A 24,703-nucleotide genomic window follows, 5' to 3' on the forward strand; every position below is an offset into this window, starting at 1 on the left:
GTTTTGTGTTGTAGCATTTGTTCTGGAAGCTCGTATTTACATTTTAAGTGTATCTGGTGAGTGGGCTGGAGCCCTCGTCTGGGCCGGGGAGAAAAAAAAGCCCTTCGGTTCGTCTTTTAGCCTCTCCTCTTCCTTTTTCTCTCCGGTTTCTCATCACTCTGAGCAGGTAGGGGCTGAAAATGCAATCGACAGCGATCAGTTTGCGGGGTCTGGGAAAGTTTGTTTTTGCTTTTTTTTCTCCTCCTTTTTTTAAAAGAGGAGAAATGGTAAAAAAAAAAAATGGGGAAGGGGGATGGGGGAATTGAATGAATAAAAAGGGGAAGGAAGGCGGATCCACGTGGTTTAATCGGAGACAGACAGAGATCCCATTGTTCAAAATCAATAAAAAAAAAAAAAGGGCAGACAGGGCTGAGGCGCGGGGACGCTGGGGAAGGCAGCGGCGGAGCCGGCCACTCGGCAGCCGGGGTCGCGGGACCGGCCGAGCCGCGCGCTCGGGAGGGGCTGAGAGACGGGAGCGCTCCATTAAAGTTCTTGTTTTTCGTGTCTGCGAGCAGGTGTTTGGGGCTGGGGGCCAGCTTTATTCGCGCCGCCCCTCACTTCTCCGCGGGGGACAGCCCCCCCCCCCCCCGGGGGGGATTCTGCTGCTTAGGGCCCGAGGTCGGAACCCGCTGGCTGGAGCAGAACTGGGGATTCAGGCGGGCGGTTAAGAGAAGTGCATTTGAGTGGACTTGGGGAGGGGGGCGCGGAGACAAAAGCAGCAGGTGGGGCAGCCGGGGAGGGGTAAGCTCCTTCACCCCCCAGGTGCCGAAGGGGGACCTCTGAAGTGCCCCGAGGCCTTCCGTAATGGAAACCTGGTGGACCAGAGATTCCCTTTTTCTCTCCCATTACTTTTCTGGGCACCGTGCTGCAATTAGGACGCGATGTGGGCAAAGCTAACTTGAGGATGGGCCTTGGGGGCCTCCCATTTATTTGTTCTTTCCTTGAGCGGATTGCAGTCGGGGACCTGGGCTCCCGTGCGGGATTCCCCGGAGGCGGCGCGATTTCCTCCGGGCTCGCCCCCTCTCCGCCCGCCCCGTGGCCGCCACTTCGGGGCGGGCAGGGGAGGAAGTGGAGGCCGCGGGCTCGGCTGGCTCCCCTCCCCCCGCGCGGTTTATAACCCGTCCATTGTGCGCCGCTGCCCCGTGTCTCCTCCAGCGCGACCATGCCCAGGAAGAAGGCGGCGGCGGCCTGGGAGGAGCCGAGCTCGGGCAACGGCACGGCCCGTGCGGGGCCCAGGAAGCGCGGCGGCCCGGCCGGCAGGAAGCGCGAGCGGCCGGAGCGCTGCAGCAGCAGCAGCGGCGGGGGCAGCAGCGGCGACGAGGACGGCCTGGAGCTCGACGGGGCCCCCGGCGGGGGAAAGCGCGCGGCGCGGCCCGCGGCGAACAAGGCCGGCGGCGCGGCGGCGGTCATCACCGAGCCCGAGCATACCAAGGAGCGCGTCGTGAGTGCGGGGCCGGGCCGGGGGGCGGCGGGCGAGGGCCGCGGCGCGTCACCGCGCGTCCCGGCCGGGGGCGGCGGGGCCGGCGCAGGCCGCGGGCTGAATCATCGCCGCCGCCGCCGCGCAACAAAAGGGCGCGGGCCGGGGCCTACCCGACCGCGCGGCCGCTGGCCGTTGGGGCGCGCGCCCCGGGCCCGCGGGGGCGGGGCGGCCGGAGCCCGCCCGCGGGGGTCAGGGCCCCGCCCCCGGCGCCGCGCCCGCGGACGCCCTCCGCCTCCCCGGCGCGCCGGCAAGGGGACTTCTGCGAGTTGTCTCCGGCCGCAGGCGCGCGCGGGGCGCGGAGGCGCGCGCCCTCGGCCGTCCCCGGGCCCCCGCGGCCGCCGCGCAGCCCGGGTGCTGCGGGGGGTGTCCCGTCGGCGCGCCCGGGGCGCGGCGATCCTCGCCGGGGCTTTGAGGTTCCCGCCGCCTCGGCTCCGGCGCTCCGGGGGGGCGGGGCCTGGTGGCCTCGGCGCATGCCCCGTGCGGCTCCGCGCGGTCTCGCGCCGCCGGGCCGGCGGGGGAGGCGGGCTCCGGGGGCCCGGCGCGAAGGCGCATGCTCCGGAGAGCCCTCCCCCTCCCCGAAGTCGGGAACGGGCCCCCCCCCCCCGCCCACCCCCAGAGGTGTCTGAGCTTTGTTCACCGCTTGTGGTCGGAGGGCCCGGGCGCTCCGTGTGGGCTCTGCACAGGTTTCTCCCACACCTCCCGTGGCCTGAATAGGCTTTAATTTGCTCGTTAGAGTTGAATCTTCCAATCTTAGTTAAGATTGTGACCAGTCCATATGCCTGCAAAACCTTGCAGAGCCAGAGATCTTAATCTGGTGTCAGGGGGACATGTGTTTAGGGAGAGGGCCAGCGCTTTCAGCAGATGCTCAGATAACTCCAAATAGTGTCAATTTGCACCTGGGGTATAGTCACGGTCTGGAGAGATCCTTTTCTCAGTTCCAACCAGCATGCTCTTCCCCAGGGAAGCTCAGGCAGTATTTAGATGGTTAACAACCGGGCCCTTCTGGGTCCACGTTATAGGTGAGGAAATTGGGGCACAGAGTCTGACGGCCCGGCCCAAGGTCACGTGGAGCTAGATTTCCACGGGGCTCAGGGTTTCCCTCCTGATGTCGTCCTGAACACCTCTGCAGATTGTTAGAGATGCTCTGTAAGCGCCATCCCATCGGAAGGGTCAGTGTGTCGGATGGTGGAGGAGGGTGGTGAAATGTGTCACCTGGGCTTGGAGACCAGCCCAGGGCAGCATGTTGAGAAAAGGAGCACGGGGACAAGCATGACCCTCTATGTGGGGCTCTGGACGTTTTCCCTCCAGGCCAGAGGGAGCGGAGCCGAAGGGCCAGCTGCTGCCCTGTCTTCACCAGCGCTTCCAGTGGAAACAGTGGGCGTTTCAGAGCAGTGAGTTCAGTTATCGTGAAGTAGGGGATTCTTACCCTGCTGCTGAGACTGACCCCAGGAGGCAGTCATGGGGAGAGTGTGTGCAGTGAGCTGGCCAGCACCCAGTCCTCAGCTCAGGGCAGGCAAGAGACTGAGGGTCCGATGAGGGATACTCCTCAGTGCTTCATAGCTCAGCCTTTAAGTTCCTTTTAGCATCAGCTGGTCCAAGGCCAGGGCCAGGCTGCCCCATTGCATTCCCAGTGCCTTGCCCTACGTGGGCACTGCCCCTCTCTTGGGTGTGTTCCTCGACTCCAGGGCAAGCACCTAGGAAGCAGTCCTGGGAACCCTGTCTGCTTCTGCAGGCCAGCGACTGTCCTCAGCTCGTTTCAGAAAGGCTTTTTACTGAGATTTTCGCAAGCCTCGCTGCCTTCCAGGGCTTTTGGAAAGAGGTTTGCATGAGGGCAGCTGCCAGGAGTTGTCTGAAGCCATGCTGCCTTCAGTTAACAAAGCTGCAGATGTTGGGTTTGTGAAAGATAAGCCCCCAATACTTATATGGTTGAGCGGCAGAGTCGCCTTGAGGAGAAGCTGTGTGCATAAAACATCCTTAGGATTTCAGTCTCAGAAAATGCTCTCTCCAAGGACCTCGGGTTTCTGTGGGGTGGTATCAGATGCGCCTTCTCCAATCCTGCAGTGTCGGTGCAGCCTGAATTCCCTGTGAACTTCACAGCCCTGTAGGTAAAGGGAGCAGCCTTGGCTGACTCCTGGGAGACAGCTGAGTGTCGCAGGCTGTCCAGGCCTTTGTAGTTCTTCCAGTGTTGGGTTGCTCTGGTTTTGTGGACCCTGAGACAACTCTGCCTCATCTGAAAGGACCCGATAAATGCAGCTGAAAGCTGAGCTTGGAGCCTGTCTTAGTTGATAGCCCACTAGGGAATTGTTCCTGGCCTTTCTCTGAATGGTCTTCCCTCTGCCGGGAGCGGCAGCTTTCTAAAGGGTTGTATGTTCACAGCTGACTCTCAGTCTTGTAAGCATGCTTCTTGCACTAGGGCAGTAAACATCGCGTTGGACCAGAAACCCCACTTTGTTGCTTGAAGAAGTTCAGTACGTGTGTCTGCCGTGGCCGTTCTTCCGCGGCCCGCAAAACTCCACCCATCCTGGTGGGAGACTGTTCTCCCAGCTTTTGTACCACGTCATCTGTAGGCACTGGCAGCATGGCTGCTGATGGCGTCTAAAAACCAGTTTCGGCCCCGCGGGGAAGGCCGGGACCCTCTGGGGCTCACAGCCCTGGCAGCCGTCCCTGGGGTGCCCTGCATGGAGCCCTCCCACGTCTGGGGTCTCCCGTGAGTGTGCAGGTTCAGCTGTGTGGCCAAGAGGGGCCGGGACTGTGATCTTTAAGGGATGTTAGAGGAGTTCCAGTCCTTACTTGTATTTTTTATTTCATATCAGGTGGAGAGAAGAATGGAATTAATAGAGAAATAAGGATAGGCAGCCTACAGCAAAGAGTTAGGTAGATAGTACAACATTTCATGTGAAGGAATGAGGCCCATGGCATTAAAAACCCAGACGAGGTACCACTCACCCTCCTTCCAGGAACACTGTCACGGGAGGAGACACAGCTGACCAGTTCACCAAGGATTCTCACAGAGTACCTTGGGTTCCCCGAAGGCTTGGGGGGTTGTGTAAATGCTCAGCTGGCTCAGTGACCGCTCATGCAGGTGCTGGCATCTCCAGGTCACAGGAGACGCTTCTGCCCAGGGTGATAGCAGCTAGTTCTGGCGGACTGCAGGTGCTACAACGGCTGCCAGCACTGGTGACCCGTTAGTGTGCTGAGCGCACCGTGGTTTGGAGCGGTTTACCGGTCTCTGCCCACCTGTGGGGTCATGGTCAATTCCGGTCTCTTCTCTCCACTGTTCTGGCCTGATAGCTCATTCTGTGGTGCTTAGGTTCCTCCTGAGTCTCTGCTGGCCCTCCACACGTACCTGAGAAATGGTGGAGAGCAAGTTGGTAATGTAGGCAGAGACCCAGGGCTGCTCCACCCACGGGGATTTGACAGTCCCCGATGCTGTTGCTCTCCTGCAGTAGACCTGTAGAACGTTCCAGTCAGGCCTGCCAGTTAAACAGAGAAGGGGAGATAACCAGGGGAAACTTGGCTCCCGTTCAAGTAATCGGAGTCTGGGTGCTGCGGGGCAGACTACCCTGGTTAAGGCCACTCTCTGAATAACTGAAATGTGGCAAAGTGGCTCCGCAGCCCTGGCTGCCTCGCGGCCCTTTGTACACAGGCAGACGGACCACCTGCCTCCAGCCCCTGCGCGCGGCCAGGCCAGTGAGCGCGACGGGATTGGGGCGGGGGGGTGCCTGTGACGCCAGGTTTAGGTCACAGATCTCCCCAAGTGGAATCCATGGCCCCCCCCTCAGCCCACACACGCTGGGCTGCCAGGACGCCTCGCCAGGGCAGTCAGCGTGTAGGGTTAGATGACTGGACTTGCAGCTGTTTGGTTTGTTTCTTCTCAGAGCCTTCCAAGAACACTTCTCTACACTGAAGGAAAACCCCTTCTTTGCCTTTAACGCCCTGGGACGGTGACGGTGTGGAGGGTGAGAGCAGGACAGGGAGTAACTGCTCACCTGGCCTGCAGGGGGCCGAGTGGAGGCTCCGAAGTGATTCTGGCAGACGTGGGTCTTAACGAGGGTACCGAGCCGGTCTCAGCGCGGATCCCACCTGGAACTGGACAGTAGCCTCTTGAAGCGGCACATGCTCCTGCGACAGTGGGCGCCTGGCCCTCAGGACGGAGGTGTGCTGGCCCGCAGCCCCCAGCTCTGGGCCAGGAGTGAGGACAGGCCCGCCCCGCCCGCCCTTCCTCCCTGCAGCGGAGCCCTGGGCCCGGGGAGGATGGGGAAGGCGCCCGGGCCCCAGGGCTCCAGGGCCACGTGGGGCTCGCTGCGCTGGTGTCGGGAGGGTGCCGCCTCGGCCCCAGGGCTGTGGCCCTAGCGCGCTCCCTGCATAGCGCGGCAGGCCTCTCGCAGACCCCTGTGTGGCAGTCTGCAGAGCCGAGAGGGCGAGCGCCACTTGGCTGCTTTGCAGTGTTTAGCCAAAGATGTCTTACAGAGAAGTCGAAGGATAACGCTGAGCCTGGGCTTGACTGATGAGCTGCTGGGAGCTCACCAGTTTCCACTTGGAAAGCGATGACTGTGCCAGGGCCCCCGTCCACTGTGCAGGCCTCTGGGGCAGGCGTTAATGCTGCAGTATGACTATCATCGTGTTTCATGCTACCGTTGGACAGGTGTGGGAAGTCAGAGCAGCACTGCAAGCTAATTTTCCCCCCCCCTCTCTCTCTCTCTGTAGAAACTTGAAGGGTCTAAGTGCAAAGGGCAGCTTTTGATTTTTGGGGCAACCAACTGGGACTTGATTGGTCGAAAAGAAGTGCCTAAACAACAAGGTATGAGAAATGATGTCTAAAACTAGAAGATACTATCACTGATCGAGTGTTTCCCGTGTGCGTGTGTCCAGCGTGATTCTGGTGGCCACCCGCCAGGTAGGTACTGTTTACAGAGGCGCTCAGAGAGGCCGTGTGATTTGCCCAGGGCGACACAGTGATGGGACTGGGTTTGAACCCACGTCTTCAGCAGAACTCTCACTTGGGCACAACTCTGATTTTGGTAATTCTGTTGAGATAAAAATATAAATATTACCCTCAAATAAGCATTGATACTTTTTCCCCATTTTTCTTTCCATGTCACTTAGTTTCATTAAAATGGAGAGGCTGGTGCTGTGGAATGTCAAAGCGTCCTCAACATGGGTCACGTGTCAAATGTCAGATTTGATAGACATTTCAGAGGAGTTCATGTTTCTTTGCAAACTGCCAAATGGTTGCAGGAACGGTTTTGACAGAACAAGGAACAGTTTGGAGTTGGGAGAGTGGAGAGGTCCCGAGAAGTATCTTGGTCCCCAGATGGTTTCTGAAAGGCGGTGTCTTTCCTTGGGGGGAATACCAGCCCATCCAAGAGGAGTGAGGCTGGCACTTTGCCACCTCTTATGGCTCCTTGATTTCACTTGGAAAGATTCCCAAAGTACTTTTCAGCATTGCCCGGTGAACAAATATTTGCACACTGACACTCCCTGGGGCCTCTGGGCAGGCATTGGAGATCATCTCAGTCCATGAAAACAGCAGGCAGGGGCTTTGGTGGCTCAGGGTCCAGCTGAGTTAGAAATGGGCTTGAGCCACTTTCCTGTTGGGGCCAGCACCCAGCCTTCAGGACCCAGCTGTCTGGGCCCAAGCTGCCTGGTGGCTGGTGGCACCGGGCACCTTTCCCGGGGTGCGATAGCATCAGTCCCCCTGCCAGCTCCTGTGCAGGAGTTGCATTGTTTATTGAAGCTGCTCTTTAAATGAGAGGCCGTGTTTGCAACTAGAGACGCTCGGGACCCTGAGCAGGAAGTAGATTCCAGAGGGGAGCCCTTGGCGGAGCAGGGCAGCGTCTGGTCGAAGGACTAGTGCCCTGCTCGGCCTCTCTCTTAAGAGTGCCTTCTTGTGTTCTCCGAGGCCTACCTTTGCTTCCCAAACATTTCTCCCTCCGAATGAAACGGAAAATCTGTTTAGTCTTTCCGTGCCTTTTGGCTGCCGTGACCTTGCCGATGGACATGAAGCGGGGGAGAGTTAGGGTCCCACCTGTGTCAGACCTCAAGGGGAGGAGGGTCCCGCCTGCCCCAGCTTGCCCACCTCTGCAAAGCGACCTTCCCTCCGGAGCCCATCTGCCCTTAGGTGCACATCGCTGGGCCTCACACAGGCAGCTGCTTCCTCCTCTCTCGAGACTGCACAGTGATGGCGTGCTCCCCCTGACTCGGCCTGGGCCCCGGGCTTTAGTGAGCTCCAGCCTGGCCCACTTGCCTGGACTGCTGCAGTGCCTTTCATTTAACTAGGCTTCCCCTCAAGCTTACTTGGGAGGCCCTGAGAATTCCTGCCACTCACCTCTCACAAACTGATGACATCTTGGCCTCTGACATCTGTGGAGCTCAGCCAGGGAAGATGCTCTGGCAAATCAGACCGTCTATCGACCATGGGGGTCCATTTAGGGCCGTTGGGTCAGCCATGGTGCCTCCTGGCCCTGTGTGCTGCCCACAGACAGGGCGCGCAGCCCTCAGCACAGGCCTGAAGGCCGTGGTTTCTGACTTGCTTTTGCCCAGCCAGTTGCTGGGTCTTCTCTCACCCTGCAGTAGTGGGGCAGTGTTTTCAGGCGGAGAAGCCCAGGGGGTCCTGAGTCGCGCTGGGGAACTTCCCACTTCTGTGGGACACCCTGTGTAACTCCCCTGTAGAAGGAAACGGTGACCCACTGCCGTATTTCTTTACCACAAAGTCCCACGGATAGGAGCCTGGTGGGCTGCAGCCTACAGGGCCACAGAGCCAGACTGAGCACACACGCGCCGCAGGCGCTGAAAGCGAAAGGTGGCTGCAGCCGTGTCCGACTCCCTGCAGCCCCATGCACTGCAGCCTGCCCCGCCCCTCTGTCCATGGACTGTGCGCGCCCCGGGCCCCATGTGATTCTGAGAGGCTGCGCCTGCACCCTCTGCTGGCGGGGCGCCTCAGCGTGGGGACTAACTGGGCGGGTAAACAGACGTCCTGCTGGAGCCAGGTGCTTGATGGCGAAGTTGACCTTTCAGTCAGCTCCTGCATCCCTGCCAGTCTGACACAGTTGGTTTGGCAGCAGCTGGTATTTCATGATGAAGGCAATGGCAACCCACTCCAGTGCTCTTGTCTGGAAAATCCCATGGGCGGAGGAGTCTGGTGGGCTGCAGTCCATGGGGTCGCTAAGAGTTGGACAGGACTGAGCAACTTCACTTTCACTTTTCATTTTCATGCATTGGAGAAGGAAATGGCAACCCACTCCAGTGTGATTGCTTGGAGAATCCCAGGGACGGGGGAGCCTGGTGGCCTGCTGTCTGTGGGGTCGCACAGAGTTGGACACGACTGAAGCGACTTAGCAGCAGCAGCATTTCATGAAAGTCACCACAGGCCTAGAAACGAGCTCGTTTTTCTGAGAACCTCCAGTTGAGAGAGTTAGGCCAGAGGTTGGCCACACCCTGTCCATTAATAAGGCGAAGTGGGGCTGTGAAGGGGGCCTCGCCTGGAGCAGCACGTGGGGAAGGCTGGGCGGGAAGCGGGGAAGCGCAGCGGGCGGGCCGGGGCGGGCAGGCTGCGGGGGAGGGCGGCGCGGGCGAGGCCTCCCCAGCCCCGGGAGGGCCCGGGGCCGCGGGGCAGCTGCTGGGCCGGCCCCAGCCCGGGGCCGCGGGAGCAGGGCGCTTGCCTGCCGTCCGCAGCAGCGTCCCCGCGGCCGCCCCGGAGCCCCCGGGGGGACTGGGGGCGGCGGGGCCCCCAGGCGGCTCTCCCCGGCCGCTGCGCTCGGGGGGGTCTGACGCGCGGCCCTTCCTCCCCACAGCTGCTTACCGCAACCTTGGCCAGAACCTGTGGGGGCCCCACAGGTATGGGTGCCTGTCGGGGGTCCGGGTGCGGACGGTGGTTTCGGGGTCGTGCGCCGCCCACAGCCTCCTCATCACCACGGAAGGGAAGCTGTGGAGCTGGGGTAAGTACCCGGGGTCGCGGTAACCCACGGAGCGGGGCGCGCCGGGGCGCTGGCGGCCTCCGTCCTCGGGGTGGGGGACCCTCAGCTGCCCCCGCTCCTGTGTGTCCTCTCTTCGCCACGCCCAGCCAGCCTGCCCCCAGGGCACGCCGCTGGTCTCTGCCCTCCTGCCTGGTTTCGAGCGGTTCGCCCCCGCTTTCTCGGCATCCTCTTTAAGCAGCCCTCTCCCGAACATTCCGACTAAACCTGCCGCTTTCTGAGATCGAGGGGCCTAGAACTGAATCCTATCTTATTTTAGGCTTGCGGTCCCCCCCAGCACCCAGCACAGTATGACGTAGACCTCTGTTCCTGCCACTTTAAATGCCACCAGCTTTCACATCCGCCACGCGGTGACACCAGCCCAAGTCTCTGCCCGGCTGTTCCGCAGTTTCTTACTCCGTTTGCCCAGTTAACTCTCCAGAAGTCATCTGCTTGCCCTGCTCCTGGACTCCCTGGCCTGGGTGCGGGGGAGCTGTCCCTGTCTCTGCGCCTCCCTCCCATTTCAGGGTCCCCTGCAGCGGGCTTCTGTGCCAAGAGCCCGATTCCTCTTGCAGATCCTTCGTGCAGGCTCTGGCTGAGGCTCTGTCTCGTCCACGCCCTCTGCTGGCTCCGAGACTCTTCTTTCCGCGGGGGGTGTTGGCATTGATCCTCACCCTTTGTTTCTGGCCCTTTGGCTAGCTTTGCGTCCATATGACTGCATTTTTATTTTGGGCTGTTTGAACCATTTTTTGCAATTTCATGAGCGGCTGTACCAAAGTCCAAATACATTAACATCTGTTGTCTTCCCTGCACTCTGCTAATTTTGTGATTCTGTTGAAAAAAAGCTAAGCAGTGTGTCTGGCCCAAATTTAAACTTTGGAGTTTCTTGGTGACACAATGGCACTGCCACGCTTTTCACGTTCTCCTGGTGGGCACCAAGCTCTGTCTCTCCCCCGGAACGTTCCTCCTGCTCACGGTCCCCAACGCTGGACGCAGCCTCCTGCGTCGGGGTCCCCAACTTCAGGTGTCTTTATTTCTCATCTTTCTGCTGAATTTCACTCATGTGTTTCTGAAAACGTCCCCTCTCTTGAACCTGTGGGCAGAGAACGATTGAAAAAGCTGTGCCCCAGAACCAAGATGTGTCCGATGAGCAGACTCGTCACTGTGGGGCAAGGCAGGGCCGGGGGGACGAGCTACAGGGGGTGTCCCGAGTCCACGGTGAGGCCCGGGAGCATTAGTGCAGGGGCCCGGAACTCACGGGGTCTGCATGTGCCAGCCACCTGGGCCCCTCATGTTTGCAGAGGAATCGTGCCCCAGCTTGTTCTTGCCTCTCACAGTGAACTTGGGCAGTTTCCACTTGACGCTGGTGTCCCTCTATCCCCCTGGAGCACTGTAATCAGAGCCTGAGGATGGTTTTCCTCTTGTAATGGCAACCAGTCACCTCTTCCTGAGCCCTGTCCAGGCCAGCTGGGGCTCACCTTTGTGGCTTTCCTCGTCCCCTTTCATGACTGCAAGGTCAAAGTTCATTGTTGGGGAAGGATATGGAAACCTCCCATGGTTTCCAAATTGCCTGGCTTTCTGGTCCCATAAAATCTCCCAAAATGTTTATTTACAAGTGTGGTTCTTAGACCTGGGAGAGGCCCACCGAGCGGTTTAGATTTGAAACTACTGTGACCTGAGTTGAAAGCTTAGGTAAGATGAAGGGCAGGCCAGCCTTCTGGCCCACCCAGCCCTCCATGTTTGCTTGGAGCTAAAAGGCTCTGTTAGGGGGTGGGTGTGGGTGTGATGCTCAGTCATGGGTGACTGTGACCCCAGGGACTGCGGCCCGCCAGGTTCTTCTGTCCATGGGATTTTAAAGGCAAGAATACTGGAGTGGGTTGCTATGCCCTCCTCCAGGGAATCTTCCCGACCCAGGGTTCAATTCTGTATCTCCTGAATTAGCAGGCGGGTTCTTTACCACTGTGCCACCTGGGAAGCCCTGGGGGGCTGTGCAGTGCAGGGGGCCGGGCAGGGCTCAGCCTCCTGGAGCCTTCCTGCCCCGATTCCATGCCAGCACAGCCCAGAGGTGGAGGGGGCCCGTGTCCAGGGAGAGCCTGTGTTCAGAGCTCTGTGTTCTGGCCTTGGGCCATCGCTGGGGTTCACATGGCTAAGGGTCCTGTGAAGGCTGACCGGCAGGAGGTAGGGTTGGAGAGAAGTGCAAGGTCTATGGTAGACGCCCAGAGCACTGCGGGAGTCAGACTCCTGCGAGGCAGGTGTTACTGTCTTAAAATACCTCAGAGTGGAGCGGATGAGGGGATTGGCGTCTGGCAGGAACGGGGAGAAGTGAGAGCTGTGAGTTTCCATGAGCTCGTCCGCTCGTGTGTGACGTCCTGGCTGAACCTGCTTTGTACCATTTCCCTGGAGGACAGAGCTGACGAAAATGCCAGGATGGGTCCCAGCCCTGCCCCAGAAAAGAGGGTCAGAGCAGGTGAGGTGGTGGCTGGCGGCTGCCCGCAAAAGGGACTCTAGGGACGGCTCTGCACATCTTACCTGGCCCCCCAACTCTACCCGGCGGCCTTGAAAGGCTGGCATCGCCTGCAGCGCCGGGCTTGCTGTCGCCCGCCTCTCAGCTGCGGGTTTGGGGGGCGCCTCTTGGGAGACCCCGACTCGCCCTGTGGCTGCCCTCTGGCCGCCCTGTCCCTCCTTCCCGCTGTACCTGCCCTGCTCCTGACCCACAGGGCGAAATGAGAAGGGGCAGCTGGGCCACGGCGACACCAAGAGAGTTGAAGCCCCCAGACTCATCGAGGGGCTCAGCCACGAGGTGATTGTGTCTGCGGCGTGTGGGAGGAACCACACCTTGGCCTTGACGGGTAAGGAAGGGCCACTTCCCTCCAAATGGGGTCAGAGGCCAAATAATCCAGCTGGGTTGGGGGTGGAGCTGCCCCCGTGACTCACGGTCACAATCATAAAGATGCCCAGGGAGCCTGGTGGGCAGCTTCTCAAGGCATCGTGAGCCACACCCACGGGTGTCAGTGGCCAAAGTTATGGGGGGGGGGGGTCTGTGCCGGGCAGTGGCTCTGCTCTGAGGTGTCCACCCTACCCCCTTGTGGAAAATTGCCTCACTTGCGTTCTTCCTGGCAAAGGAGCTGTTTTTCTGATTTTCCAGCCTTTGATTCTCAGTCTCGTTCAGGGTCCTCAGCGTTGTTTTCCCTTTGCTAACGATGTCGTTTTCTCCTTCCAGAAACGGGCTCTGTGTTTGCCTTTGGAGAGAACAAGATGGGGCAACTGGGCCTCGGCAACCAGACCGACGCCGTGCCCAGCCCCGCGCAGGTGCGGCCCGCGCCCCCTTGGGGCCTCTGCTCCTCTCTGTTTCGGGGCTGGGTTTTCTGGGGGGTCAGGCATCTCTCCCCCTTGTTTGAGTTGCTGGCTCCTTTCTAAAAGCAGGGTCTCGATGCTTTGAGTGGATCAGGTTTAACAGACAGCCACAGTTGAAGAACGTCCTAGAAACAGGTTTTTATTCCGACTGGAAATAATCTGTTCCAGAGGCCTGTGTGAAGCCTGTTCTGTTCTGCAGTGAGAATTGTTCCATGGATGTGATTTGTCTTTGTCTGAAAATACTTTTTGAGTTTTGACCTCGTAACGAGTGACTTGCCAGGTGCTCAGCACACAAATAGGTTAGGTCATCTCTTGTTCCTGAAAAACTCTGGAGTCAGCTGGGGGCTGGGATTTATACCTAAATATTGAACTTCTGCCATAAGGCAGCAGGAGGCTCGTGAGTGTCTTTTAGGGGAGGGCCTCTGACGTCGTAGTCTGAAAAAGAGACCTTGGACAAATACACCTGTCGTTTGGAGGATTTTCGAAATGTTGTTTTGTCAGCCATTTGCTCTGCAGTGGGATGAGACTGTTTCAGAGTGAGCCAGGCCGGGTCAGAGCCCGAGGCTCAGCGCCCCCTCCCAGTCTCATCGCCTTTTCCCCTGATTTCCTGCAGTGCTGACACTGCTCGCCCCCCGGCTTCTCCAGTCTGGCTTCCCCAGGCTGATTAGTTTGCAATAGAGAATCTTAAGCGCTTTCTCAGATTTGTGTCCAAACCCCATGTTAAATTACTCAGGGCCTTTGCTGTCTTCTACCTCCTAATTTCAGACCATTATATTTTCTATTCACACCTTCAATTAAGGCTAATTAGCCAGCAGCTCTTAAAGTAGTAAAAGAACATAAACCAGTTCATTTTACTGGTTAGCAGGAATGCTTATGAAAGCTTTTCCTTTTAAAGTCGCCCGACATCTGAGGTAGTGACGAGAGGGAAATGTGGGGGCTGAATGGGATTCTGGTTTGTTTCCTTGGACCCTCTTGCCCACAGCCCCAGTCAGTTGAATTCAGTGTTCACTGGGCACTAGAATGTGTGAGGCCCCCCGTTTTGAGGGTTAGAGAGACCCAGGGACATGACTTGCCTATCTGGAACTGATTCTGTACTGGGCGGTGGTTCTTTACATATGTGCAAAGCCTTTGCCTTCAGCATTGTTGAGTCCATTAGAAATCCTTAGTAGCCTAGTAATTGTTTCACACCAACCTGTGGAGACTTTATCAATCTTTTAAAAAAAAAATGTCTGAAAGTCTGCTGTCTTTTCTTTTCAGATAATGTACAACGGCCAGCCAATTACCAAAATGGCCTGTGGGGCGGAATTCAGTATGATAATGGACTGCAAAGGGAACCTCTATTCCTTCGGGTGCCCTGAATACGGTCAGCTGGGTACGCAAGCCCATTTTTAAAAAGCTCTGTGATATAACTGTGTGTTTAAAACCAGCAGTCAGTGTGGGGCTGCACACACGTGCTAGAAATGTGGGTAATTGATCGCAGATAATGGCCTTGATCCATTAACTGGATGTCCCATTTGTGACCAGCATGTCGTAACTCACGGGGCTGTGGAGTCCGACAGGGACTTGCCTTAATGAAAGTCAGGGCGTGAGTCTGTCAAAGGGTTTTTTTCTCATTTGGGAATTCATTTTTATATAAAATGATTTCAAGGTTTTTTTTCTTTACCAATTTTTAATCAAACCTATGTTCATTCACTTTCGTGTTTAAAGACTGGCCTTTATCAAAAGTGAGGAAATTATACAAGAGTAAGGTGGTTTTGAACACCCTGGCCTGGCCACTGTTTCAGGCATACGGAAGAGCCAAAATCATTTGAAAGCAGGATCCCCTTCCGGATTTTCAGCCCTAAACAGAACGGGTGAAACTGACTTACATTTCACTGAGTAGAAAAGTCAGACTCAGAAGGAACCGGCAGTGAGTGGAGGGACTCCTTTTGGAAGAGTCCTGCTTTTCCAAGGTCTCCGTTTTCCCTCCCCGCGTCTCCCAGCCCCTGGCGGCGCGGCGCGGGCGCCCCCTGCTGGCCACGTGGCCGCTGGCGCGCCGCGGCATTCGGGCGCGGGGCTGGGAGGCGGTATAAATAGACGCAGGGAACAGCGCCTTTGTGAGACTAAATATACCTTAGTCAGAAGTGAGTGAGCAGGAACAGCCCCGTGCACACGCCTCTTGGTTGCCAGGGAGTTGCCAGAGCCTGCCGGAGAAACCGTCTCCGTGGCGTGGGCGCTGGCCCCGGCCGGCGAAGTGCCGGAAGTGAGCCCCCGGCCTGCCTCCGGAAACGCCGCGGGGTGCCGGAAGTGAGCCCCGGACTGCTTCCGGAAACGCCGCGGGGCGCCGGAAGTGAGCCCCGGACTACTTCCGGAAACGCCGCGGGGCGCCGGAAGTGAGCCCCCGGCCTGCCTCCGGAAACGCCGCGGGGTGCCGGAAGTGAGCCCCGGACTGCTTCCGGAAACGCCGCGGGGCGCCGGAAGTGAGCCCCGGCCTGCTTCCGGAAACGCCGCGGGGCGCCGGAAGTGAGCCCCGGACTGCCTCCGGAAACGCCGCGGGGCGCCGGAAGTGAGCCCCGGCCTGCTTTCGGAAACGCCGCGGGGGCAGCCCGCTCTTCCTGCCTCTTCAGGCGACCGGCGGGTAGGTGCTCTGTCCGGGACATGCGGCGCCCTTGGCGACGGCGACGCGGCTGATGTTGAGTGAGCAACTCCCGGGCGCCCGTCCCCGCTGCGGCGGGATGCCTAGACGCCCGGGCTTGCTAGGCTCGCCGAAACGGGCTCCGGGGGACTGGCCTCGGCTGTGTCTGTGGAGCCCGTTAGTCTTAACTCCGCAGCTTGTTGGAGAACCCGCCCTCGGTCCCGTTGTCTGCGCCCAGGGTGGTCTCGGGGAATTAGAGCTTGAGCTGTGAGCTGTGCACGCGCCCCCGCGACAGTTTCCGGGTCAGCGCAGCAGAGACAGCAGCGCGCCTGGTTCCGACAGCCGCTCTAGTACGTTGGGTCGCCGGGGCGGGTTGGCCTTTCTGGCCCGTGGAGGGCCCTCGGAGGCCCCGACGTGGGCACGGAGCAGTTCAGCCTATGGGTATGAGAGCCTCCCGCGTGTCTGGCCCCAGCCCAGCCTTAGCCGCGCAGACGCAGGGGTTTTACAAAACTCCCTGTTAGGGATCGTGCCCTTGGGTGTTTCTTATTCTGATTTCTGTTCATTTTTTAAAGTAACTGCTTTCAACCCACAATATCAATTCCATACCCTGGATATGCCTCAGATAGGAGGATGCTACCTTGGCCGACCAAAGTCCCCGTGAGGCCCGGCTAGACTGGACAGGTGCCCTGCGCCCTGGTCCCTGCTGACTGACGGCTACCTCTGGTCACTGCAGGTCACAACTCGGACGGCAAGTTTATTGCCCGGGCGCAGCGGATAGAGTATGACTGCGAGCTAGTGCCCCGGCGCGTAGCCATCTTCATCGAGAAGACAAAAGACGGCCAGATCTTGCCTGTCCCGAATGTGGTGGTGCGGGACGTGGCCTGTGGCGCTAACCACACGGTAAGGCTTCAGTGTTTCTCACCTCAGTGGAGACCCTGGGCTTTGCAAAGCAGAAAACAGCCCCTGGCCGCCTGGAGGGCTTCACACCGTCAGATGTCTGGGGGCGTCATTTTCACCTGCCAGCTTCCGCATGGCGTTCACAGACGGGGCTGAGTGAGCAGACTTTGGGTTGGGGTCATACAGGAAGAGTTTTCTGTTTCTATCTTTTGTGTCATGTCTTTCCAGGTTGATGGTATCTTAGGGCGTTGAATGGATTCAGTCACTGAGGGTGTTTCCTTAAAGGTCGATTTAGATCAAGGCGATGAACTTCTGCATGCGTGTCTTTCTACCTCAGTTGCCTTCCTGTGGCTATTCTGCCTGAGACTCGGGTCTCATCTCCCTTGTCCTGCTGAGAGTTCAGAGACGGGCTAGCCTGTTCACGGGCAACTGGCAGTGTGACCTCAGGACTGGGCAACTTCGGTCCCTTCTGGTCCAACGGCTGCTTCTCTCATACAGTGTAGTCAGGAGAAATAGATCTTACTCACTCAGGCCTCTGACCTCAAATCATGTTTATAGGTTCTACATTTACACGATTCAAACACCAGACATCAAGGAGACTGGAGAGAGGAAGATGGGTTTTTTAATTGAAGTATAGTTGGCCTGTCACGTTGTGCCTGTTTATGCTTTGCAGCAGCGGGATTCGGTTATCTGTGTCCTTGGGCCCTTTTCCACATTCTTTTCCATTACGGTTTGCTACAGGACAGTGGCTGCTGGCCCCTGTGCTACAGTGCGGCCTTTTCTGTCGTCTCCTTGTTGTGTGTCTGCCAATCCCAGGCTTGGAATTTATTCCCCTGCCCCCACCGTCCCCACTTCCCCTTTGGTCACCGTGAGTTGGTTTTCTTGCTCTGTGAGTCTTTCTGTTTCATGAACAAGTTCAATTTTGTTGTATTCTGGATAAGTGATGCCCTGTGGTCTTTCTTTTTATGACTTCATTTCACTTCGAATGATCATCTCCAGGTCCCTCCATGTAGCTGCAGATGACGTTATTTTGATGGCTGAGTAGTAGTTCATTGTGTATGTATCCCCCTCTTTTTTTTTTCAGAAGAGGAATTGGTGTTTTAATTAAAAAGATTCTTTTTTAACTTGTTTAAACTCACACTGGAGTGTAGCCGATTAACAGTGTTAGGTTCATTTCCGGTGCATTCTCCCCTAAACTCCCCTCCCTTCCAGGCTGCTACATAAACACCTGGTTTATCCGTTCATCTTCCTTGTTTATCCATTCAACTTCCATGTCTTGCCTGTTGTAAAGAATGCTACCTTGAACACCGGGGTGGATATAAAGACGGGTTTAAATTGTTGACTTGTCACCACGTGCACTGCGCCTGTGACCACGTGGAGGTCAGCTGTGTGAAGGAGAATGCGAGGTGGGCAGGGCTCTTCCTCCGGACTCTGTCTGCAGTTGAGTCAGGGCTGAAAGAGGAAGTGGAGTGCAGTGGCCTGCCCTAGAGACATCGCTGTAATGGGGGAAAGGGGAAGACTTAAAACCCGAACAGCCATGTCTTAGGAATGGCCGGGGAAGCAGCAGGCATCCTGGCTGTGCTGCACCTGCTGCAGGCCCCTCCCCCGTCCGCGGCAGGCAGAGGTCGCCTCGGTGTGCCTGCCCTTTGCCCTCAGCTGCGGCCGCAGACTCGCAGAGCAGCAGCCCCCTGCGCGTCCCGCCCCAGCGCAGTGCTCTCTCCCTCCAGCTGGTCCTGGACTCCCAGAAGCGGGTCTTCTCCTGGGGCTTCGGCGGCTACGGCCGGCTGGGCCACGCCGAGCAGAAGGACGAGATGGTCCCCCGCCTGGTGAAGCTGTTCGACTTCCCGGGGCGCGGGGCGTCCCAGATCTACGCCGGCTACACCTGCTCCTTCGCTGTCAGTGAAGTAGGTCAGTGACCATTCCTTGTCTGGGCCTTGCGAGGAAGGCGCCCAGAGTCCCAGTTTTCCTGCCTGGCTGCGTGCTCCACTCGGGAGGCCCGTGGCCTCTGCCGTGGTGGAGACCAGGGACCTGATTTCATCAACCGCCCAGGCCCTGGCCAGAACTCTCTGTTGCCCCTCAGGCCTCGCAGGTCCCCTTCCTCCCCTCCTCTCCTTGGATGCTGCTGAGATGAGGAGTCATTCAGCCCCTGAGAGACGGTGACAGTGGGGGCGTGTTTCTCTTTCCCAGGTGGTCTGTTTTTCTGGGGGGCCACCAACACGTCCCGGGAGTCCACCATGTACCCGAAGGCCGTGCAGGACCTCTGTGGCTGGAGAATCCGGAGCCTAGCTTGCGGGTACGTGACGGTGTCTCCCGTAAGCGGGACGTCTGCCCCTGCCCTGGGCGTGGTGGACACGCCTAGATGGTGCCCTGTCCCTCGAGGGCTCCACTCTTCCACTGGGGTGTCAGGTGCCCCGGATTCCAGAGTCTGGAGGGGAGGGACTCTGCTCAGAGCAGGGGGCGTTGGGAGGTCCTTGGACAGGTGGCTGCATTTCCTGCTGCTGCAGAAAGTCACTGAGGGTTTCACTCTTCAAAGATGGTGTGCTCTACCCACGTTGCAGGCTCACAACCCTGTTTAGTTGGGACATTTTAAGTTACCGTGATAGAGTGGGAATGAGAAAGTGACTTTAAGTCAGTGGTGGTCTTTTTATTTTGAGGGTACTTGTTGAGCTATGTAGAACTTCTCGGGGAGGAGTTTGGTGATGTCCGTTACCTGCTGGGTTTGGGGGAGGTGGCTCTGTAGTGCTTGGGTTGCTGTGGCTCTGATCTGAAGCCTGTGGCCCCGCCCAGGTTCCTGTCCGGCAGGCTCCACCCCTTTAGAGGGAGCTCTTCATCCTGGTTTGGTGTCTCTTCCTTTTCCCACTGTGTTTGTTCCTCTTAAAGGGACCGCCTGCCCCAAGGGCCCGAGAGCCGAGGGTGGGCACGGGCTGGGGAGATGGGGGCCCGTGTTTCCGGGCGCAGAGGGCCTCTCCTGTCTCGTCTGCTCCGCACAGTGGGCTTCAGGAGGCGCTCCTGGCCCCATGCTGTGCTGTCGCAGATGGAGGCTTAGTGGGGCCAGCTTGGTTTTATGCTGGTAGGTTCGCGCCTTGCAGGGAGCCCACGAAAGTGCCTGGGGCTGCTGGGTGGTGGGGTGCAGGGCTGGACTGCTGGACGCCTGGCTGACAGCTACTGCCCATTTGCAGGAAGAGCAGCATCATCGTGGCTGCGGACGAGAGCACGATCAGCTGGGGCCCCTCACCGACCTTCGGGGAGCTGGTAAGCTGGTCCCTGCCGGGTGGGCAGAGCCCTGCTTGGGCTCCTGAGTCACGCAGAAAGGAGGAGTGCGCGCGTGCGCATCTGTGTTCTTGGTGCACACAGCCCTGCAGCGTCGCTTCAGCTTTCAAAGATGAGGCGGTTTTTTGAAAGTCCTCTCTGGCCACATTGTTAGTGGAAACTGGGAAGTTCCAGGTTCTGTTTCCCCTCACGCTGTGTAAACGGTAATTGTGGGATGACGCGACAGGAGGGAGGGTGGTTGCTCTTCGCTCTCCCCAGGAGGGTTTCAAGCTACAGGATCAGCGTGCCCTCCTAAACCGTGGGGCCAGCAATGACCATGTATCCAGTCTTCCTGGTTTCCAGCCTCCGAGGTCATTTGGGGACATTGTTCTCTCATTTTTCCCAATAAGTTTGTCTGTGTTCTGCTTTTAATCTCAGTTACTGGGCTGATTAACCTTCCCCACACACTTGGCCTTCTCACCCAAAGCTTCTGGGTGTGGTGAGTTCTTAACTTTCAATGTCTTCATCAAGAACAGCTGGGCTGGGGCTCACCCTGATGCCCGCCCGTTCTCGTTGCGGTTTGGTCGTCAGACTGGCTCTAGTGTTTCCTTCTGGGAACGAGGCCTGTTTCCTGTCCCTTGTCATGGGTGTGGGGTGCTGGGGTGCTTCTCGACCCCTGTGCCGTCTCAAGGGCTGGTGGCTCTGAACATGCCTTTTCCTCGGGGCTGTGCAGTGGAACCTTGAAAGAGATGAGAACCTGGCCGTCTTTATGGGCCGTTCTGAGAGAAGATGTCCCTAGCATCTGTCAGAAACAGACTCTGAGTGTTGATTTGGAGGCTTGGAGAGAACAAGGTGGACTTTGGGTCCCCCTCTCAGAGTTGCGGAGCCCGTGAGGCCCTTGGCTGGCAGCAGAGGAAGCTGGCCCCCGTGGGGGCCCTTGTTTGAGCTGGGCTGGAAGGCCTTCACACCGTAGCACGTGCTGTGCGCCCCTGCACCCCTATCCCCAGGCTGGGCTGTGCCTCCGTGCCGTGTCCTGGAGTCCCTGCTGATTGTGGACACAGGTGGGGACGGGGACAGCCAGCACATGTGGCCTGGGGCCCTGAGGGCCGAGGCCGCCTTTCCCCTGTTCGCCGTGCTGCCATCTGCCTGGGGACTCTCCCCAGAAGGCAGCAGAAACCCTTCAGCTCACGTTTTTAGCACCTTGGTCCCAGGGTTAGGACAGGGCACCTGCTGGCGCCTGGGGGTGCCTGTTGCTGCCCAGGCCTGGCCTCGGGTCTGAGATGGCGGGGCTCAGCCACAGAGGCCCTGGGTCCGTGGGAGGCCCAGGCAGGCTGCCCTGGTGCCGGCTTTCCAGCTGGTGTTCGTGAGCATCCCTATTCACCTCACCAGGGCTACGGGGACCACAAGCCAAAGTCTTCCACGGCAGCTCAGGAGGTGAAGACGCTCGACGGCATCTTTACGGAGCAAGTGAGTGGGGAGCCCTGGGGAGCAGGGAGAGGAGGTGGGCTGGGCCGCACTCGTCTGCCTTTGCCCTCTGCACGCTGCCTGGTCTCGACTGCCGCCTCCCTGTGCCCCACTCCGGGGCTTTCTGGTGGGTGACCAGGCCGGCACAGAGGCGAGCCGCACGCACCCTGAGGGCCGCCAGCCACGGCCCAGCCGCAGCCAGTGTGCTCCGGTGCGGGGCCTGCTCCTGTCTGCGTCTCGCCTTCCCCTGAGGCTGTGGGGCAGGTGGTGGGGTGAGGCCCCTGCAACTGGCCCTTCGGGCACCAGCCCTTGTTGCTGAGGCGCGGGGTGCTTGTCCTTCCCACGAGGCAGGGCTGTGGTTCAGAGAGGCAGAGGGAGCCGCTGGCTCCTGCCGGCCATTGCTGTCCAGGCCTGCTGGGGCCCCAGATGGTTGGCGGCGGGCTCACCGACACTGGGGGTCCTCAGTCAGGGCCTTTTTGAGCTTTCCAGGGTGCTTCCGCTTTGACCTCTGTGCTGACCCCTGGCCAGCCTAGCTTCCCAGTGTCCCACGGTCAGCCTTGGGCTTGTCAACCCCAAACTCAGTGCCTGGCTGATGCGCCCTTGCCCACCCGGTGCCCGTGTCCCCTAGGTGGCCATGGGTTACTCACACTCCTTGGTGATTGCAAGAGACGAAAGTGAGGCGGAGAAGGAGAAGATCAGGAAACTGCCAGAGTACAACCCGCGGACCCTTTGACGCCCCGGAGCCCCCGCTCCACACCTCTCGCGGCAGCTGTCACGGCCTCTCGCACTGGGACGGGAAGTCAGCGAGGCGCTTCAGAAGCGAAAGTTGACCGAAGGTGCGCTTCTGTCAGACTCCCTGAGGCTCCGTTTTATAAGTGATTCAACGCCAACTACCTTTTCTCTGTGCTTTCCAAAGTGGGTATTTTTTTTCCCCCTCCTTGATGTTTAATTAAAATATTTGCTCATAGTTGACTTACCATTCCTACGAAAGAGGCAGAAACTTTGAGCAATCTAGGCTTTTTTTTTAGGTTCCCCATCCCCCGCCCCGTACACTTCTCAAAAACACCCCTTTCCATTGTGGTGAGCATTGTGAGCCCGGCGGGTGCCGCCTGGGACAGGTCTCTATGTGCTCGAAAAACACATCACTCGTGGGAGCAGCAGTACCGTTCCCGCTGGTCCCCGCGTGCTCAGCAGCACCCGGCCTGCCGCCTTCTCGCTTTTCCTTTTGACCGGCCGCGTGCGCTCTGCCCCTCCCCCTGGCTGCCTGTAAGCCCCGTTGCCTTCTGGCTGTGACGTTAATAGAACCTGCCGTTGCCCCGGTGGGGGCTCGTGGAGCTGTGTTTAGCCATTCATATCTACTTTAGCTGTCAAATCCAAATGGAAACCAGGCGATCGCGGAACCAGTGGGGACTTGGGGGTGGACGGACGTGGTTCCAGATGCGGTTCGAAGGCTCCCGTGAGTTGGGGCCGCCTCGCCAGCACCTGCTGTCGGAGGCCGGCCAGCAGGACGGTGTCTGGAGTCCCTGCGCAGGAGGCTCGTCCTCTCTGTCCCGGCCTTCATCGCCTGCGTGTTTGTTTTTATCCCGAGCCCCTGGCTGGATCCTGCTGCAACAGCCCAGTCTGTTTCTGAGGCCTGGGTTCTTGTTCCACAAACCCAACTCTCTAGCCACATTTGCTTGGCTGTGCTACCAAATAGATGGGACGGTGGAAGAAGTCCCCTTCCCCGAGTCAGCGCAGAGGCTGCGACCGGCTCCCCGCAAGTGCCCTGCGTACCAGCATGTCCCTGGCGCTGCCTGAGTTACGAGGTGCCTTTCCCGGAACCCCTCTTGCTCGGACCCGAGAGAGGCGGAGGCCCTGGCCAGGTCCGTGGTCTCTAGAGGGTCTGGACTGGTTTGGGTGCTTTACAATAGCCGTGTGGGTCAGTGGTGCTTGTGGGGAGACAGGGGAGAGGTGCAGTGTGAGGCTGGGCGGGAGGGAAAGGTCAGTATTTCTCTTTTTTATTATTATTCTTGCTTCGCTTTTGTTACCGTTTTTGTCTCGATGTTAAAATGCCAAAAATGACTAGCCGTTGGTTTTCCTCTCCTCGCCCCTCCTGCCCTGCCTCTCCTGACGGCGGCTCCCTCCTCCACAGGGATGTGGCAGCGCCTGTCCTGGCCAGCCCCGAGGCCTCGCGGCAGGAGGCCAGCCTGCATCTGTGCTAAGGTTTAGTCTGACTTCACGCTCGTCTCTGCTGTCTGTGTTTATAGTCCAGGGGAGAAGCTTCTGCAACTCCAGAGCTTCTGCTAAACTAACCTGATTTGTCCAAATCACCCTCTAACCACCATCTCTGACTCAAGCTTCCCCGCGTAGAGCCCCTTGGTTTCCCCCAACAGAGCTCTTCCTGAAGCGGGCCTGGCGCCCACGCTCCTGGACCGTGTGCGGCTCCCTGGGGCTGTGCGCCCACCCAGGTCCTGGCCCACGCCGGGGGCTGGAGCAGGAAAGGGATGTCCCCTCCACGTGAGGCTGCCCTCTTCTCTCCCAGTCACTGCTTGGAGCTCAGAATTGTAAAATGAAGTTCTAACCGGGAAAACCCTTTAGAACAGGGAACTGGGAGACAGCTCGGCCCGGGGTGTGGCTGTGGCCCCAGACCCGTCTCCCAGCTCTGGAAGGAGGCTGGACGAGGAGCCTGGGCGTGAGGGGAGAGCCCAGGGGGAGGTGGTGATTGAAGGTGCCTGGTTTAGTGCTCTAATTGTCCTTTTTTATATATATATTTCTTGGAGTAAACATTTTAAATAAACGGCGTCGTCGTTTGCTCTGTTTCGGCTCCTGCATTTCTCTTAGTGGAACAAGGGGGGAAGGACACAGAAGTGCTTCCCAGCGTGCCTCTCCGCAGCCCCAACTCCGGGCCCCCCAGAGCCCTGGGCTTCAGCGTGTAGGTTTTAGCCCTGTGTGGGTGGGGAGGTGGGTGAAGCCCCCTGCTGTCCCTGGAGGCATGCGACCCTCAGGGAGGCTTCAGAGCCCCATTGGCCCAACTCAGCTGGCTAAGATTGAGGCAGGGAAAGCGTCCTCGCCCCGCCCACCTCCCCCGCCCTTCATAGGGAGCCCTGCTGATCCCCACCTGGCAGTGTGGCGAGCTGTCCACCAGGGGGCACCTCGCGAACTCTGTTCCGCCCGAGTTGACAGCTTCTCCAGGCCATCTGCCTTGCAACACCTTCCCTGTGAGGCCTCTGGGATGCCAGCTGCTTTCTGTACTCAGATCAGCCCCTCCCATCGACCCCGCCTCATTCCTAGTGTCTGGACTGCTTGGAGCTTCCCGGGGGCAGGGCAGGAGCAGCTGTGGTTAAACCTCTGCATCTGCGTGGCCACAGGAGTGGGCCCCTCTCTCGGACAGTACAGGCTTCCTAGGGACAGAGGCGCAGCTTGCCCTTTAGAGGCTGTACCTGCCCACCCAGGAGACCGGAGCCTGTCCCTGCTGAAGCCCACTGTCCATAAGGCCCAGGGTCAGTTTCTTAGGACTGGCCCCCAGCAGCTCCCACCTGGCCAAAGGGAAGCCCTCTCCCTTCTCCCAGCCTAGAGTCTCCCGTGCAGTTCAAGCATCGAGATCCACCAGGGAAGATGACTGACCCGAGCCGAGTCACTGCTCCAGGCAGCTCCGAGGCAGCCTGGCCCCCAGCC

General features: G+C 58.8%; 1 protein-coding gene across 3 annotated transcripts; it reads left to right on the forward strand.

Annotated features, from left to right (window-relative positions):
• RCC2 (regulator of chromosome condensation 2) lies at positions 1–23,845 on the forward strand. 3 transcript variants are annotated; one of them, XM_027965659.2, is made up of 13 exons: positions 1–56; positions 1,195–1,480; positions 6,227–6,320; positions 9,313–9,456; positions 12,189–12,320; positions 12,692–12,780; positions 14,083–14,197; positions 16,173–16,339; positions 18,064–18,244; positions 18,524–18,629; positions 19,516–19,588; positions 20,975–21,052; positions 21,678–23,845. In XM_027965659.2, exons 2-13 carry the CDS (start codon positions 1,202–1,204, stop codon positions 21,780–21,782), a joined length of 1,563 nt encoding a protein of 520 aa, XP_027821460.1. In that variant the 5' UTR covers positions 1–56; positions 1,195–1,201; the 3' UTR covers positions 21,783–23,845. The 3 variants fall into 3 exon arrangements, with proteins under 3 accessions (XP_027821460.1, XP_027821459.1, XP_060267499.1); XM_027965658.3 differs by having other exon boundaries at positions 33–166; XM_060411516.1 differs by lacking the exon at positions 1–56 and adding an exon at positions 401–554.
• The last annotated feature ends 858 nt before the right edge of the window (positions 23,846–24,703 follow it).

Source organism: Ovis aries, chromosome 2 (assembly GCF_016772045.2).
Source record: "Ovis aries strain OAR_USU_Benz2616 breed Rambouillet chromosome 2, ARS-UI_Ramb_v3.0, whole genome shotgun sequence".
Classification (NCBI taxonomy): domain Eukaryota; kingdom Metazoa; phylum Chordata; class Mammalia; order Artiodactyla; family Bovidae; genus Ovis; species Ovis aries.